Raw genomic sequence first — 18,097 nt, forward strand, 5'->3', positions numbered from 1 at the left:
GTGACAGGAGGTGACAGGTTCTTCTTGTAAGCTTTTTCGAAAGCAAGGAGGATTTGTTAGTGTTAGCTGCTGTCACTGTGTGCTCGTGCGCCTGAGATTCAGAAGATTTAAATAAGATTAATGTACCACCACAAAACTTGGCAAAGAACCTCCTGATTTTATTCCTTTGATCTACCCCTGACCAAATGAGATAGGTAAATGTTAATGAATAAACAGATTTTTTTTTCAATACAGTTGCAATGTCAAAATATTACATAGGGTTTTTGAATATTTATATTAAAATAGGATATTACTTAACCTTTCATTTGTTCATTGTTTAAAGGAACACTACTACTATAAAAATTGTATTTATTCATAATGTTCCATTAAGTTCTGCCCACTGTAAACGCTTATGGCGTACATAATAAAAAAAAAAATGTTCTTACTTTTCTTATGCATAAAAAGGATGAATTTAAAAAAATGAGGGTGAGAAGAGATTTAATTAAAAATGTTGTTTTTTTTTTAATTCATTGTGAGTAAAATAATCCAGGCTCTTATTTGACAGTAAATTTTAGGTTGCAATACCAAAGTACCCCAGTGCTTGCCATTTTATTATCATCACAGAGCCAGTAAAGCAGTTAATTGATTCTCAGCATTTTTGATGTGTTCTATAACACACTCACCACAGTAGAGGTATTTTCACTGTCAGAGAGTCTCTGATGCAAATCGAATGACAGTGTCTGCAAAGAAAAAAACAAAACAGCTTGTATAAGATTTGATTTCTTATCATTTTCATCCAAATAAAGTTTGAGCACCCTTTCCATAGAACAGTCAAAGATGAATTATGATTGCAATTAAATTGCAAACAATAAATCGCTCATTTTCTAAAGTTGGTAGTGACGGCTGTGGAATGGACAAAGATTTAATAGAAGACGCTCCAACTTCTGTTCCATTTTGTCGACGTCAGGCTTGACAATAAGGCAGAATAGTATAAACTTCATCATAATAAATTTTGATTGCATTGGAATTTCAATAAATTCAATTTCATGAAGATTCTATTTTTATGAAATACTCAGAAATATTACTATGGTGATGGAGCCGCATTAAGTACGTGTTTTTAAAGGGACACTATAGGCACCCAGAGCACTTCTTGTCAATGAAGTGTTTAGGGTGCCACGTACCCCTCGTTTTAACATTGCAGTGTAAGGTATTGCTGTTCTGCAGGAACGGCCATGCTTACATTGCAGGGCTAAAATGCTTCTACTTGCCGTCAGTCTTATGACAACATAGCAGACTGTAACTTTGTATAGAGACCATCTGTTTGGCACACACAGCATTTTGCCGTGCATGCGCACTAGGCTGAGTTCATAGGTCTTGATCGGCCATGGAGAGAGAAAAGGCAAGTACATTTCTATTTTACTTCTTACACGGGGTGCTGGTCATCTAAACAGTAAGTTGGACACTACAGTGTTAGAAATACACATTTGTATTCCCTAACAGTAAAGTGTTCCTTTAGGTGTCCACTTTAAAATGAAGATTCTTTTTTTTTTGTCGATTACTTCAAGCTGTAAACTGTATGTCAGTTCAGCTCCATGTATGGACCATACATGTAACAAATGCCTCTAAGGAAACGGCACGTAACTGATGTCCATAAGGAGCTAATGAAGGAAAAAAATGCAGGTGTACCCTGGACGGGTTTCATTTCTCAATGAAGACTGCCAAGGTCCAAAACCAGTTTTCTAGAGCATTGGTAGGTGAACCTTTGGCAATGCAAACTGCCAACGATGTTTGTCTTTATTCATCATGCCATATATATAGTCCACAAGAGCTTTCACTGCTCTTGATTTGCGGTCATGGGCCTCGATGAAAATGTAAAAATAGCAAAGTCAATGATTGATCCCACCAGTTCCACGCAAGCAACCTTTGAAAAGTTTTAACGTTAATGGGTAACCAAGGACCAACTTTAAAATTGAGCATCACATACAATATGTCACCTCACATTGTGATATTATTCATGTGTAGCTTTCAAAGGACAATGCAAAAAGAAATGCAGAGAACCTAAATCAAAGCCAAAGAGGTTTAAACATGGCAGACTACAGTAGGACTTATTCAATAAACCGAGACTTCTGGTCAACTTAAAACTGAATTAAATGATTTCGGACAAATTTAGCTGAAACACTAGAATCTGTTGTTTTTGCAATTTTGGTCTTCATTTTACCATTTGATTTTCAAGTTCATAATACGCCACTGTTAAATAAAAAAACACTTATTTTTGACAACCAGAATTGCAAAATTTAATTGAAGATTTTTCTCACCGATTTAACCTAAATTTCAGAAATAAACAATCATTTCCCTTGGGTATGTAGCACTCCTAAACCTAGAATAAATACAAAATAATCTAGTACACATCTAGCAGGGATTATTCACTAAAGTTAAAATTGATAATGTAAGTGAATCTGAAGAGAATTTGAAATTTAAGGCACAAATAGCCCTTTTTTTTTTCTTTAATTTCAGTTATTTTGATCTTAGATTTGACGGTTCTCACGTTAGTGAATAACACTCTAGGTAAAATTATATCAATACTTTCCTTTTGATTCTGTTTTAATATCAATCAACATCTCAATCAAAGATACTACATCTCCAGAATGTAACTCTAACAATTCCAGTATCCGCTTAATTCAACTCTATACTATCCAGTATAGAGATCTACAATAACATTAAGAGAAGATACAAGGAAAGTGGATTTACTTAACCGGTAATTTCCTATATCTGTTTTACTCAATCTTTTCTTACATAAAAGAAGTCCTCAAACAATGTCTCTCTGATACAAGGACAAACAATAGTTAACAGTCTACTAAAAACCCAATATATCTACTGAATTCAACAAAATTCTGCTTGTGGGTTGACATTGGTCTATATCTTGGAAGAGAGGTAGGTTTCAATCATTATCATCTAGTAGTAGATAAATAGAGATCACCAAGTGAAGTGCATAGGAGAAGGAATGGGTAGAGACTAAGAGACCAAGGAGGATATACATTCAGGAGAGACATCCATAGATGAAACAGACTGATTTTATAGAATGAAGCACTGAGAACAGGTGAACATACAGTACAGCAAACCAAAGTATTTATCACCCAAGAGTTTGGTCGTTTTAGAGAAACGGGCATTGAAAAAATCCTAATGAACTCAACAGTTGAAACAGAATTCACAGGGAAACTGCAGATGTATCACCATTATCTCTCTTTCCTCTTATGCGTTAAACATGAGGTTACTTATACGGGCATGCCCTCCAATTAGCTGAGATTCCACCTGGGCTTTATCTCTGAGCAATTAACTGACTGCAGAGTTCAAATGCCAGCATTTAAAAAGATCCAAAACACAAAAAAGTTCTTGTGTGTAGGTAGCGGTTACGTGTGGTGCGACACAATACATCACCCCCATTCAAACCCTTAACCCAATCAAAACTAGGAAACATATATGTGTGGTATAAAAAAGGCCACAGCTTTTATTTATAATTTATCAAACATATTTATAAAACCAACCATAAATAAAATAAGGTATAAACCTTATTTAACTTGAACTAGTCCTTGCCAACCGTACCACCAACCCTCTAGGGTACACGCCCTACCGAGGCATCAGCCCTCCCCCCTCGTCCATGATACCTGGCCTTCACCTTGGCCTTCCAATACCACATGCCAACCCCTGGCCACCATTCCTGGCACAGAGGGCACGCGCAAATACCCAAACCTTTCCCGAGGTTAGGGGAGGGGGCCCGACCCAGCATCCTTCTTTTTCTTGTACTCCTCTTCCCAATTGGTTCGGCAAGGACCATACCCGCCGGCTGTGACAAGATATTGAACACCTACAGAGAAAGGAAACAAAAACAGCAAAAGGGGAGGGAGGGAGATTGTCACCTTGCCGTTATTTTAAGATGGCTGAGGTGAAGGGGACAAAATGTCCGTTATTTATACAACCCCACCCAAACCCTTAACCTAAATGCCACACCCATTTTACACCCACACCCACCACACCCACACATGCCTCCTATCCGGCTAGCTTTCAGCCCGCCTCCTCTGGGCCTTGTGTGTAGGTAGCGGTTACGTGTGGTGCGACACAATACATCACCCCCATTCAAACCCTTAACCCAATCAAAACTAGGAAACATATATGTGTGGTATAAAAAAGGCCACAGCTTTTATTTATAATTTATCAAACATATTTATAAAACCAACCATAAATAAAATAAGGTATAAACCTTATTTAACTTGAACTAGTCCTTGCCAACCGTACCACCAACCCTCTAGGGTACACGCCCTACCGAGGCATCAGCCCTCCCCCTCGTCCATGATACCTGGCCTTCACCTTGGCCTTCCAATACCACATGCCAACCCCTGGCCACCATTCCTGGCACAGAGGGCACGCGCAAATACCCAAACCTTTCCCGAGGTTAGGGGAGGGGGCCCGACCCAGCATCCTTCTTTTTCTTGTACTCCTCTTCCCAATTGGTTCGGCAAGGACCATACCCGCCACTAGCCCCGCTGCATTTACGCCTAAATCAGCGGGCGCGACCCCCAAGCAACGCCATGGCCTGCTCCAACGCATCCTGCAGCTCTAGGTTAAACAAGTCCAAACCGACATCAGTGAGATGGACCCCATCCGGGCGAAAAAAGATAGCCGCCTCCCGCTCAAAAATACGGTGTCGAACTGCCAAGCCCCCGATACCTAGCACAAACTTGGAAACCCGCTTATTAATCTTTATTCGACAGCGCTCCATAGCACCCTGATCGCGTGCGCACCTCCAATAGTTCCTGGAAACTATTCCTGACCATATTAAGCAAATTCTTGGAAAAAGTACTCGCAAGCGCGCCAAGTCTCGCCTGATCAGCTCCCCTAAGCCCCACGCGGGCAGCGAACCTAAATCGTTCCCTCCCAGATGCACCACCAAGATATCCGGGATTCCTAATAACGTGGATAACTGCACGACCTCAGGCAACAGCTGACCCCATTTCATGCCCCGGAACCCGAACCACCGGACCTCCGCCAGCTCCCGAGGTATTCCAAGCCTTGTCCCACCCGGGCGAACCCCAGCCCGCAGGTGGGCCCAGTAGATGTAGGAATGACCGATTATCCAGATCCGTCGGCCGGGCCCTGTGGAGAAAACACAAGGGGAATACCGATCAGCCGAGTGGGCCGAACATAGGACCGAAACCTCCCCGATTCCCATCTACCAATCCTTTGAATGGCCTGGTCCGAGAAACCTAAACGAGAGGCTTCCGTAGCGGCCCCAATCCGAAAAGAGTGACCCCCAAAGTCTGTGCTCGAAATACCCAGATGTTCGAGTGCCAAACGGAAAACCCGGAGAAATTGGAAGCGAGAAAGAAAACACCCATCCCCATGGATTAACAATGGGCCTACAACATCCGGGCGACACAGAAGGTAAGATTGAAAAGCTGCGAAGGGACAGACAGCCGAGCCGGGAATGGCGCGAAGGGCCCCCTACCAAAAATGTCAGTTTTCGACTTTCGCACCAAAAAACGCACCGTATCATCCACGACCGACACATCATGGAACAACAAGCCGCCTGGAATCCGCTTGCTAGGGCTCACAAGTTCCCCAATCCGCAGAGCACCAAAGAAGGCGAAAGAGAAAGCCACCCGAAACAAACGCGCTTCGAAATCGGACAAACAGACCCTGGATAAGACCGACGCGATACCAAGTAGCAGTGCGCCAGAAACCGGTCTCCTGGAATCCCGAGGCTGTGGACCTCTACGCCAGCCACGCATAGCGAGCCGGACCATGAAATCTTTGGTCACATCCGGCACGCGAGTCAGGTTGAACCAGAAGCTCAGACCTGACAGCTTCCCGGCTACCGTGGCTGGGGAACAACCACTAGCCTCCCAAAACCAGAGCAACCGTAAAACCCCCTGAACCCTCTCCGCAGATGAAGAAAACCCACCTTGGTCCTGCTCCAGAGCGACCCAGTCACCCCATGCCTTACCGTACCGGGCCCAAGTAGCATCCGACACTGAAGACCGAATCCATTCCCTTATTCGCTCAGGCCAAGGGACCATAGCTCTCTGGGACAGGGAAGGCCCTTCGTATCTGCTTCGGGCGCGATCTGACGAAACACCTGCCATTGGAAACGAGAAAGGGCGTCAGCCGTGGTATTCTCTACACCGGGAATATGCACAGCGCGACATGTAACGTTCAAAGACAGGCAACGCAGAACCAAGCTCCGCAGGAGCCTGACCACCGGAGGAGAGGAGGCTGTCAACCGATTAATGGCCTGGACAACGCCCAAATTGTCACAGTGGAACACGACACGCCTGTCCTTGATCTCCGGCCCCCAAAGATGGAGAGCCACCACAATGGGAAAAAGCTCCAAGAACGCCATGTTCTTGGTCAGGCCCGAGTCGAACCACGATCTTGGCCAAGGTTCTGCGCACCATTGTTTTCCCATGATAGCCCCAAAACCCGACGAACCCGCGGCATCCGTAAACAGGTGCAGCACTGAGTTTGCTACCTCGGGCTGCTGCCAGTAAGACCTACCATTGTACTCTTCCAGAAAAACCGCCCAAACCGCTAAATCCTCCCTGAGCGGTTTGGTCAGGCGGACGAAGTGGAACGGCTTCAGTATCCCTGACGTGGCAGCCGCCAGGCGTCGGTTAAATACTCTACCCATGGGCATAATACGACAGGCAAAGTTTAATTTGCCCAATAAGGACTGAAGTCGTTGCAGCGTGATCTTCCGCAAGGAGCTCGCCTCCTGGACCACCCCACGTAGATCAGCCAACTTGTCCAACGGAAGCCGACATTCCCCGACGACCAAATCAATCTCGATCCCGAGGAAGCACAGGCACGTGGAAGGGCCAATCGTTTTGTCAGGTGCCAGCGGCACGCCGAACATACAGGCCACATCCGACACTGCTTGTAAGATCTGGGAGCATATCGGGGAATGCGCGGGGCCCACACACAGAAAGTCATCTAAGTAGTGAAGCAGGGAATCGTAACCGGACTCCATTCTCACTACCCATTCTAGAAAAGAGCTGAAGCATTCAAAATAAAAACAGGATATTGCACAACCCATGGGGAGACACATATCCACGTAATAATGACCTTCAAATGCACATCCCAAGAGATGATGACACTCTGGGTGAACTGGTAGGAGGCGAAAAGCAGACTCGATATCAGTTTTTGCCATGAGTGCCCCGGGGCCAGCGGCCCTGACTATGCCCACAGCAGCGTCAAAGGACGCATAGGAAACGCGGCATAATTCAGCTGCAATGTCATCGTTTACCGAGCACCCTTGAGGGTGCGACAGGTGATGAATCAGCCGGAACTTTCCCGGTTCCCGTTTGGGCACCACGCCCAACGGTGAAACCCTTAGATCGGGGAGTGGCGAATCCCGAAATGGGCCCGCCATTCGGCCCAGCGCGACTTCCTTCGCCATTTTTTCCCTGACCACCCCTGGATATTCAGAAACAGATCTCAGGTTTCTGCAAAAACCGGAGACCTGCCGAGGCCGGTGAGGGATCCAAAACCCCTGCCCAAATCTCTCCAGCAATAAGGCAGCCGCCTTCTTATAACGATTTAGCCATGGGCGCATCGCGTCGACGTCCACCGGCGTCTTCGCCCTTAGCGCCCACGGAGTCCCCTTTGTCGCCAGTTTTGGCTCGTTTGAAGCATTTTGAAGCGGGGTGGGACCCACCGCACCCCGAACACTCATGCTTGAAGCGACAACTAGACCCGAATTTGCATTGGCCATCGTTATATTGCCAACAGCAGCCTGTTTTACGTTGCCCGGCCGACGCTGCGGTTGAAGAACCCGCGCCGGCCCCCCCAAGAAAGGACGACAGGCCCCCTTGATGTGAGGCTGGGCGGGTCATGATAGCTAACCACAAGCCAATGTCCATTTGATCCCAGCCCATGGAAGGCCGAACCGCTAAACGTTGGCGGAACTGCTCATCATACCGCCACCACCCTAAACCGCCGTACACCCGACAAGCGGTCCATATGACGTCCTGGTAGCAGAATAGGGAAGAACATTTGGCGGGAGTCTTCTCACCTATCACGCTGGCTAAGATCGAAAAGGCTCGGATACAGTTTCCGAAAGTTTTCGGAATCTTCTGGTACCGAAACTTTTCTTTGTCCTTTTCGGACTCTTTAGCGTCAGCGTCAACCCGGGGAAGATCTTCCATAGGGAGGAGAGAAAAGATTTCAACAAATTCCCCCTTTTCTATTTTGGCGCGCAATTCCGGCGTGAGATGGAGGCCCAGAGGACCTGACCAGCACATGTACGCCGCACCGTGCGCAGCCGGAGCAACCCCCAAACCCGAGAGAGCAGCGGCGTCCCCGGCTGTGCCCACTGCAGTTTCCGGCATCACCGGCAGCAACGCCGAGGTTGAGGGGCTGGGGGCCTGTGTCATATTAGCGGGCATTGGCGCCGCGACTGCTGAAGGATCAGACCCTGCGGAACTTGCCCAACCCGCCCGAAGTTGGTTATCTAACGCCGCCGGGGGGGAAGCCCCGGGGCGATATCCCCACTCAAGGGTTAGCAAAACCTGCTTCATAGCCTGGAGTACAGAACCCAATTCTTGCACTTCCCCTGCGCCAGCGCCCCCCAAACCCAACCCCGTTATACCGGAGTACTCACCTGCAGGAGCTGAATTGGCAGGTAGTAGCGGGACTTCAACATGCCCACCAGGCTGCAACGGCCCCAAGGGAACTGCGACCGCAGGAAGCACTGCACCAGTCACAGCATCAGGGAACCGACTTGTCAGCTGACCAGGGGTGACCTGTGAAGACAGGACAGGTGAAAAAGAACCCTGCCCACCCAACCCAGGTAATTGGGGACCCGCAGAAGTGGTAAAGACTGTGTGTGAAACTGGCATGGAAGAAAGAGCCCCAGAGGGGGCAGCATGGACCGTGGGTAATGGCGGGGCAGATGCAGAGGGCATCAGACCCATAGGGAGGGGGCCAAGGGGGGTAGGATGGGCAGGAGATAGTGTTGGGAGAGCTTGATGGGCGGCTGAGGATGATGAGAATGCAGGATGAACGGATGAGGTTGATGGGAGTGCATGCTGTCCGGCTGGGGATGATGGGAGTGCATGCTGGCCGGATGAAGCTGATGGGAGTGCCTGTTGAACGGATGAGGCTGATGGGAGTGTGGTAGTGGCCGGGCCAGGGGAGACAGAGCGGGGAGGATGAGAAGGGGGGGGGCTGTGCCCACGAGTAGCCGGACCTGGCTCCATACCCCGACCCCCCGAACCCCCCAACCCCCCAACCCCCTACTGGTTGCCCTGCCGCCTCGCGGCCTACTCACCACTCCTGAAGAAGAGCCGGCCGCCGACCTCACTTGCTCGCGCTCCGCCTGGGATCCACCATGAGCCGAGCGCCTGTCAGGTGCTCGGGTTGTCGCCATCGTTGTGCTGGAAAGTGATCTCGCGGACGACCTCCTGGAGGCCCGCGAGATCACAGGAGCAGGAACCGTCGCGGGATGGCCATCACCTCCCCGAGAAGCGGCAGCCGCACGGGTAGCTCTAGACCGCCTCGGGGAGGAGGCGACAGGCTGCACTGACACGCTGCCGCCCGCGGCCGCGGGGGACCTGGCGCGCGGGCCGGCAACGGGGCTCCTGCTCCTACCCCTCACCCGACCCTCCCGCGAGGGGCTATAACGGGTAGGAGGACGCGCCCGGCGGCGCGGAGTACCCTGGCTGCCGACAGAGGGAGCAGCTACCAGGGAGGCACCCTGCAGCCTTACCAGCTGGGCCTGCAGGTGCCGGCCACCGTCCTGGAGGGCCTCAGCCCGAAGAGCAGCAAGGATTCCGTCTATATCCATGCTTCTGGCCGTGGGGTAAGCAAAAGCAACACAATAATAGGAAACAGGGGGAGAGATTGTCACCTTGCCGTTATTTTAAGATGGCTGAGGTGAAGGGGACAAAATGTCCGTTATTTATACAACCCCACCCAAACCCTTAACCTAAATGCCACACCCATTTTACACCCACACCCACCACACCCACACATGCCTCCTATCCGGCTAGCTTTCAGCCCGCCTCCTCTGGGCCTTAGCAGGAGAGGAGTCATTTGTCATCCCGTTTGCAGATGCCACCGAGATATACTGAGATTCCATATGATAAAGGATCCCTACATTAAAATAGCAGATACTTAAAATAAAACTGATATATATATATATATATATATATATATATATATATATAGGAAAAAACAATACATGTAGCTGCACTCACGGTTGGAGATTTAAATCTTCAATGCTTTATTTCTTTCATTAAAAAATAGATCGACGTTTCAGTCCAGCTTGTGGACTTTCCTCAGGATCAAGACACCATAAAAATATATAATATATATAAGAGTACATTTGAACTCTCACATTTAGATGGCAAAATGCAATATAAAAATGTGTTCTTCCAGTTCAGTTGGACACGAGTAGTGCTTTTGTGCACCATATCCTTTCCATGTTCCACTGATTACTATATGCTATGTTTAACATTTGACCGAGGCTTGCAAAAAGAAATGGTTTATAGGTCTTTGAATATCATAATTTAGAAATACCACACGTACACTTTCTTAGCATAAATACAACCGTCTCATTCGTATTGCTCACCATTTACAAAACATTTTTTGTAAATTTAAAAAAACAAAAACAGATAGTTATTAAATTCTGTAATAAGAAAAGATGGGCAGCGTTCTAAAAGTGAGTCAATCACCGTGGGAACTGTTGGAATCAAAATGAACATTCCATGGTTGCCATAGCGATTGTTCCACTTTACGAACTCTACCTCACTTTTTCATTAGCAACGCTTTGTTTTCAGGCTTTTCAGTTGAGACAGAATTGAATGTTACACAATAATACCCCCCTATTCCAATGTTTACAAAACATGCTTTTGATTCACATCTCAATTTAAGAATATTTTTCTTGAATTGGCTTAACTGCTCCTTTCAAAGTGGTAGACAAGCCGACACTAGATCTCACATTAACTCAGTGGGGACCTGGCGCTGTGCTTCTGTTCCACCTCATTTAACTCCCAACAAAGAAAAAAAGTCATGTCAAAACAGTTTAATGTATTTTTTTCACTGCGGCCTGGCCGCTAGGCCCTCTGACAGATTTACAGTTGTGTAGCTCACCTTATTTTCCAGTCTTCCGATCAGTTCGGCCAGTCGGTTAATCTGAGCCTCCAGACCTTCCTCCTTAATGTCTGATGAGCCTGTGCACAAACAAATACCAGTCATTTCATCCACTTGCTCAGCGAGATTACTGTGGAATGCCATCAGAGACTTCAGTCAAGACCTCCCATCCCATGGGATATGAACGGTTGGTATTTAGGAGTCTGTGATATGGCTGCTAAAAGGATTGCAGGCCTAGGGGTAGGCATAAAACTTTGAATTTAGAGCAACTTATCCACAGCTTGGTGGAAGAAGAATATTTCTACTCTATATATATATATATATATATATATATATATATATATATATATATATATATATATATATACACACACATACATACATATATATATATATACACATACATACATATACACACACACACATACATACATATACACACACACACACACACACACATAAACAAACACACACACACACACACACACATAAACAAACACACACACACACACACGCACACTCTCACATCAAAGAGGGAATACACTAAAGTACGATGTCCATTATGGAAAAATAATGTTAATTTGGGGTCCGGGAGAACAGCAAATTACATTATCTGTGTGGGATATTAGAGGAGGGAATGGATAGTTTGGGCTGATATTACTACTGTGGAAGTTGTGGAGAAACTAACAAAAAAATTTATTCTATAAATACAAATACAATAAATGAATCAATATTTAATTAATTGATGCCCCAAAAGAACATTTAACAAGCATTTTTGATGGCTGTATTTTAAGCTCAGTTTAAATAAAGGAGTATATTGAAAATATTCACATGTATTTGTAAAATTTGCTGTATGTGTCAAAGTTTGTTGATTAAAAGTGCATAACTCTACTGGTACTAACACTCATACGTGTTGTGTTTTTCTTGTTTTTCTTCCTCCTGTGAAATATGGTAAAAGAGGTGTACTTAAACAAGTGTGTCTTCAATTATGTTCCCTTTGACCTGTTGACCCCTATTACAATAAACATTTTCTACGCTCTAACAATGATGTTTGTCTGTTCCCTGATCAATATAAAGTTCTTTAAATATTTTCAAATGTGTTTTTTTTTTTTTTCATTTAACATTATATACTTTAACAAACACTAATTAGAAACACTAAGTTTGTATCTATACAATCTACCGGATATACCATACCAAGGTCACTGACTGAGGGCTCGACATAGGATTGGGGCCTGACAGGATGCCACCTAGTGCAGGGTCCAGACCCTGACAAGGCGTAGGGCACATACTATGCAAATGTCCAGTTGGCCTCAATGAGCCAAGACGGACAGGGCCACAAAAGGGGCTTCACAGTTGGTGTGGAGATCAAAGAAACCTCAGTGACTAGCCCACCATAATGCCAGTGGAAGGATGCAGTGTGGGACCTCCTGTGGTTGCAGACCAAGTTATCTGCCAGCAACTGTATTAGAGTGTTGCTGCGGGTTTTCACCTCAACATGTTACACCCCACATCTCCACCATACACAGATACACTACAGCCCCCATACACACAAACATTCCACCACTAACAGAACCACACCACACACACTTGACTACAAAAAGCCTCATTCCCAAAGGCACAACCTCACAAGCAGAATCCCTACACACTTTCAATTCCAAAAGCAGCCTCACAGGCCCCACACACATCACTACAGCTAGTCTACTCCATTCATCCATACATGGCTAGGCTGCCTATATTTTTGTATGTATTTGGGGGTGTGGTGTGTGTGTGTGTGTGTGTGTGTTAAAGCCAAACACTTGTGTAGGAAATATATTTAAAAAAATTATATACCGATATGTTAATATACATTTTTGAAATCGTGTGAATGAATATTATACTACAACCCAAGGATGTACAGGTCACCGGTGATTGTATGTATGCAGGGCATGAGGGAGTCCTTGATCTAATATTGCCTAGGAGCCCTGTGAGATGTCAGTCTGGTCCTATGCACACACGCAGGGTAAAAAAAATGTATAAACAAATGGAGGTAACCAGTTTGCTCACTACTTTTGATGCTCTTCCTCAGGTCTTTGGTTATAGCCCTGCTTCCTGGGTAGGTGGGCGTTGAGTCCTCATACCAACCATCTATCATCCCCTGTCCAGTCTTATTGTGGCAGTGCCTGGAAAAGAATAAAATAGATTATATTCTTTGACATAGCTGCTGAATAAGGGTCTGCTTTTTAAATAAAATAACTGCAAGGTTTCCTTAGTCTGTGAGCCTGTTCAATCTCCTATCAGACATCCCCTACATCAGCCACTTCAAAGAATGGGAGACCTTGACCTGGCCATGTACCGGCTGAGCCTCACAAGAGTTGTAGTTTACAGTTGATATAATAGCAAAATATACAACATATATACTATATTGGGGGTTTCGCTGCCCCCTTGAGATGAATGGCACATTCTCAGCGTGCAGCGCAGTCATATTTCATAATGGCAGAGAGACAGGTATTCCCGAACTGAACCTTGTGTTCCAAGTTCTTTTTACCACCAGATAAAGGTGCTTTGTGAGCAGTGGGCATGCTTTGTTGGGTGAGCAGCTGTGAATTGATCTGTTGTGCTGGAATACATTTTTTGTACAGCATCTGCTACCATCATGTAGCACAGTGCAGGTATACTAATCTGGACTTCTGCTCGCCAGTATATATCAGCCAGTTATTGCAATACTTTCTTTGTTACAATGAATTTAAAACAGAGAGGAGTAGGTTAGGTATCCAGCAATCGGAAACCAACCGAAGAGCCATAGGAAGTAGACTTCTGCATTTGGTTTAAAAAAAAAAATGAGATTCATCTGAATTTTGGCCGATCGGCGGGTCACCGGAATTCAACAACTCAAAACGCTGCATGAAATAAACCATGAAACAACTGAAACGGACAATGTACATAGTTTCATGACTCACAATATGTAGAAGAAAAAAAAAATAGATAGAAGATTGATGAAGAAAAAAAATAATATATAACTATATACATAGATTTAATTTTTTTTTTTTTTTACTGCTCCTTGTTTTCCCCTCTATCAGTTATTTCTTTTTACTTCATATGTGAACCAAATGGTGGGAAAATCGGCCTATGTACTCCAAAATATTAACAGAAAAAGAGACACGGTAGCGATAAAATCTAATATAAAAATGAAAGTAAAACCCAGTGCAGCTAAAAAAAATCCCCCAAGTGCTTTGTATTATAAAACACCTAATACATACATAGAAATAGGAGTAAGGTGATTGCGCACACAATGGTATGTGGTATTCTGGATATAGGTATTATATAATTCATTTGCACAGTAAACATAAGACAATGTAAAAACAGGTAAACGGAAAAAAGGTGCAGGCAAGCCGAACAAAACCAATGTATGTAGAACCACTAAGGTCCACAATACACTCATAAAAGAAGTGGCACAATGTGAAGTACATCACAATTGTGCAAACAAGCATTTAAGCCGCATAAAAGTCCCTACTGCTACACATGGTACCTCTTGACACCAGTAGTTCCAATAAGTTCCCAATAATATAATATGGAGATGAGATGTATATGGAACGTTCCTGGTGATCCCTGCGGTATGGTTGGAGGCTGAAGGAAGTCTGGGGTCTTAGTGGGGAATTAGCCTTTTATGCGGCTTAAAAGCTTGTTTGCACAATTTTGATATCCTTCATATTGTGCCACTTCTTTTGTGAGTGTGTTTTCAATATTTCTCTTTGATTTTATATTTATTAATAAATACTACACTATGTACTTTTAGATCTTTTATTTTTCATGTTCTACTCCTGGATCCGAGTGGTAATTATATCTGCACATTTGTGATTGTGGCGTCCTATGTTGTGGCCCCTAGTGGTTCTACATATATTGGTTCTGTAAACATAAGAGACCATCATAGGGCAACATGTATATAGTAAAACCATATATAGTAAAACCATATAACAGAAATAACTTGGAACACTCACAATATTTAGAGCCCATATAAGTCAGCTCTAAACTATGCTGGCGAGTTCATCAGTAATCTGATGTTGAAGAAAAAGGTTTCGACCATCAACCAACTTCCTCAGGTGCATGTGTATTTAAATCAAAGCTACTCAGGCAGCAACACCGCCCCCACTGCGATTACAAGTATATGTAGAGTTAAAACAAACCAGAACAGAACATTTTTTCAGGATTTCAATGGATGTTGTGATGAAAAATGGTGCGGAAAAAAAATAAAATCACTTCTATAATAAAATGCAAATCAAACGTTTTGTTTTAATGTTGATTGCTGCTTTTCAAATGTTAATGATCAATTGAAGTGTTTATACTTTCTCTCCTTTGCTTCTCTGTATGGTTTACACTCTGTGGATTTAAAAAAAACAAAAAAAAAAAAAAAAAACACGTCTGGAACAGAAGCAGGTTTATTAATAGCATACTTTAAAACCAGTATTTCTTAAAACAGCGGCTGCAGCTGTCTTGCCCATAGCCAAATTCAGTGTCTATGAAGTAAGTAAACACCTGCTTATTTTAATTAGAGCAACCAAAGCTCAAATGTATGCACTTGTACACTACTTTTATAGATATTGTAACTAAGTCTCAGGCATGTACATCTTTGGGAGCCATCTTCGTGATGTACTTGTGGATGTTCTGCGTTTCATCCAGGACTGTGGCCTTGACACTCATCAGGCCCCGACCTCCTTCCTTCCGGCAGTTGTATAGTCTCTGGGTGCTGGATTTCAGGTGGGATCCTCCATTCATAATGAGTAGTTTCCTGGTCTTGACATCCATGGTGACCAGTTCTTCTCTTGGCCAGGTTATTATTCCAGCTGGGAACCTGATGATCGGTAGGGCATATGTGTTGATGGCTTGGATCTTGTTCTTGCCATTGAGCTGGGACTTCAGGACCTGTCTGACTCTTTGGAGGTACTTGGATGTTGCTATGTTTCTTGCCTCTTCCTCATGGTTGCCATGCATTTGTGGTACCCCCAGGTACTTGTAGCTGTTGTTTCTAGAGTTGTTTTCCACTTGCCCATCGAGTTCTTGATGAAGGCTCTTATGGTCTTGCTGACCTTGTAGAGAGCCAAGCATTCCAGTAACCATGTGTGTGGCATGGTTTCATAGGCTTTTTTGTTATCAATCCAGGCTGCACACAGATTGGTCTGTCTGGTCTTAGAATCCTTTGTGATTGCTTGGTCTACCAGTAGTTGTTTTTTTGATCCTCTGGTGTTGCTAAGTATTACTCATATATTGACTCATATGCCATTGGATCTTGGAGGCTATGATGCCTGACAGGAGTTTCCATGTTGTGGTGAAGCAGGTTATTGGTCAGTAGTTGGATGGTGTTGTTCCCTTGTGAGGGTTCTTCATGACCAGTATTGTTCTGCCTTGTGTTAGCCAGTCAGGGTGGGAGCCTGTTGTTAGTAGTTAGTTCATTTGTGCAGCTAGGCGTTCATGCAGCGCTGTTAACTTCTTTATCTAGTAGTTGTGGATAAACACACACACACACACACTACTGCTCCTATTCCCTACTACTGTTCCTGGCACTCCTGGCACCATAACCACTACACAGAGCTGAATTGGTTATTATGCCTGGATTGTTTCTTTAAATAATTTACCAGTGCCCCTTCCGAGATTAGGTTCTGGATTCACCCCTGGCAGAACATACTATCACCAAGTGCAAATTGCACTCAATGCTTCCTCACAACCTGAATAACTCAGTAGCCAAGGTACCCAACCAGCTCTTGGAGTAATGCATGCATCCTCCACCCAACGGACCACCAGGAATACTGCCCCTAAAAGACCACTAACAAGCATAGCCATGTTATGGATTTCATTGCCCCTTTGTTATTGTACAGTTATTTTACAGTCTATGAGTATAGTGACTGAACACGGAATTGTAGTGAAATGAAAATTAATTTGCAAAAATCTTAGGCAAAAGAGTGATTTAAAAAAATAAAATAAAATAAAAATCCCACTCAGCTTGAGTTTCGGCTGATATTTTAGCATACATTCTTAAATGTGCTGTGCAAGTTAGTTAATACACCCTTACATGTACAAAAATAAGAAATACAATCCCTGGGACTTGTGTACCAGTTGTTAAGGGAATGGGGGTGCAATTTAGATGCACATGATTTACAGCCAAACAACATCAATGCTGCCAAGCTAAGAGAATTTCAATAAACACAATGATACTATATATACTATATATCACAGTTCAATTGCAGCTAAACGTACACTGCTATCATGGGACAGGCTATTAGATGGACCATGACTGAGGAAATACTGAATCGAAATGGTCAACATGAGTATTTTGCCAATGAATATTTAAATCATTGTCAACAGTAATCCCTGCAGGGAGATTTCACGTTTTTTTCTCTCATCCCCAATAACCGTACAACCCAAACAAAACTGGGCCGTTGTGATCACACACAGGTGTCAGGTAGTAGAGTAGTTTTGGTCGTGAATAGAAGTGACATTTTTAATATCTACGCAGTTTTTCTTGTCAAACTGTTTCCATGGTGACAAACAGCGATTTTCATCTCCATGGAGACACATGACCCAGCATGAAACTTTGGTCTTGTCACACAGTAACAGCTAGAGCATCTTGCAAGGCTTGGGCAATCTATCAAGCTTTAAATTGTAAATTAAGTTGGGCACAGCCCTCTTTCACAGTATGTCATGCAAGTTACGCTAGAATTAAATGTTTGTCTTGTTTACCTATTGTACAGCGCTGCAATATTTGTCGGTGCTATATATGTATATAATTGCTATTAATATCTGATGACAGATAGCCCACAAGTCCATCAATTTCCTATTTATACGTCAGAGCCTTAATATAAGAGAATATTTTTTTGTAGTGCTGCTAATTTCATCCACAGACTATGCAAGTTAAATGGCTAGCTATTGTATAAAAATGGCGAGGGACATTTTTTTTTTTTAATTAGGAATAGCAGAAAAAATGAAGAAATTACAAAACTAGTCC

The 18,097-nt window shown here is 44.1% G+C and overlaps 2 protein-coding genes across 2 annotated transcripts in view; both read right to left on the reverse strand.

Moving 5' to 3' along the window:
• LOC134578629 (inactive hydroxysteroid dehydrogenase-like protein 1) overlaps positions 1–18,097 on the reverse strand; it is a 1,053,979-nt gene that overhangs the window by 186,654 nt on the left and 849,228 nt on the right. The window lies entirely within an intron of this gene.
• NECAB2 (N-terminal EF-hand calcium binding protein 2) overlaps positions 1–18,097 on the reverse strand; it is a 114,729-nt gene that overhangs the window by 10,065 nt on the left and 86,567 nt on the right. Inside the window, exons 7-9 of the mRNA XM_063437622.1 lie at positions 13,168–13,283; positions 11,125–11,204; positions 663–719 (exon numbers count right to left, since the gene is read on the reverse strand). Of these exons, the coding sequence (XP_063293692.1) occupies positions 663–719; positions 11,125–11,204; positions 13,168–13,283 (253 nt within the window). The remainder of the gene's footprint in view (positions 1–662; positions 720–11,124; positions 11,205–13,167; positions 13,284–18,097) is intronic.

Source organism: Pelobates fuscus, chromosome 12 (assembly GCF_036172605.1).
Source record: "Pelobates fuscus isolate aPelFus1 chromosome 12, aPelFus1.pri, whole genome shotgun sequence".
In the NCBI taxonomy this organism is placed as follows: Eukaryota; Metazoa; Chordata; class Amphibia; order Anura; family Pelobatidae; genus Pelobates; species Pelobates fuscus.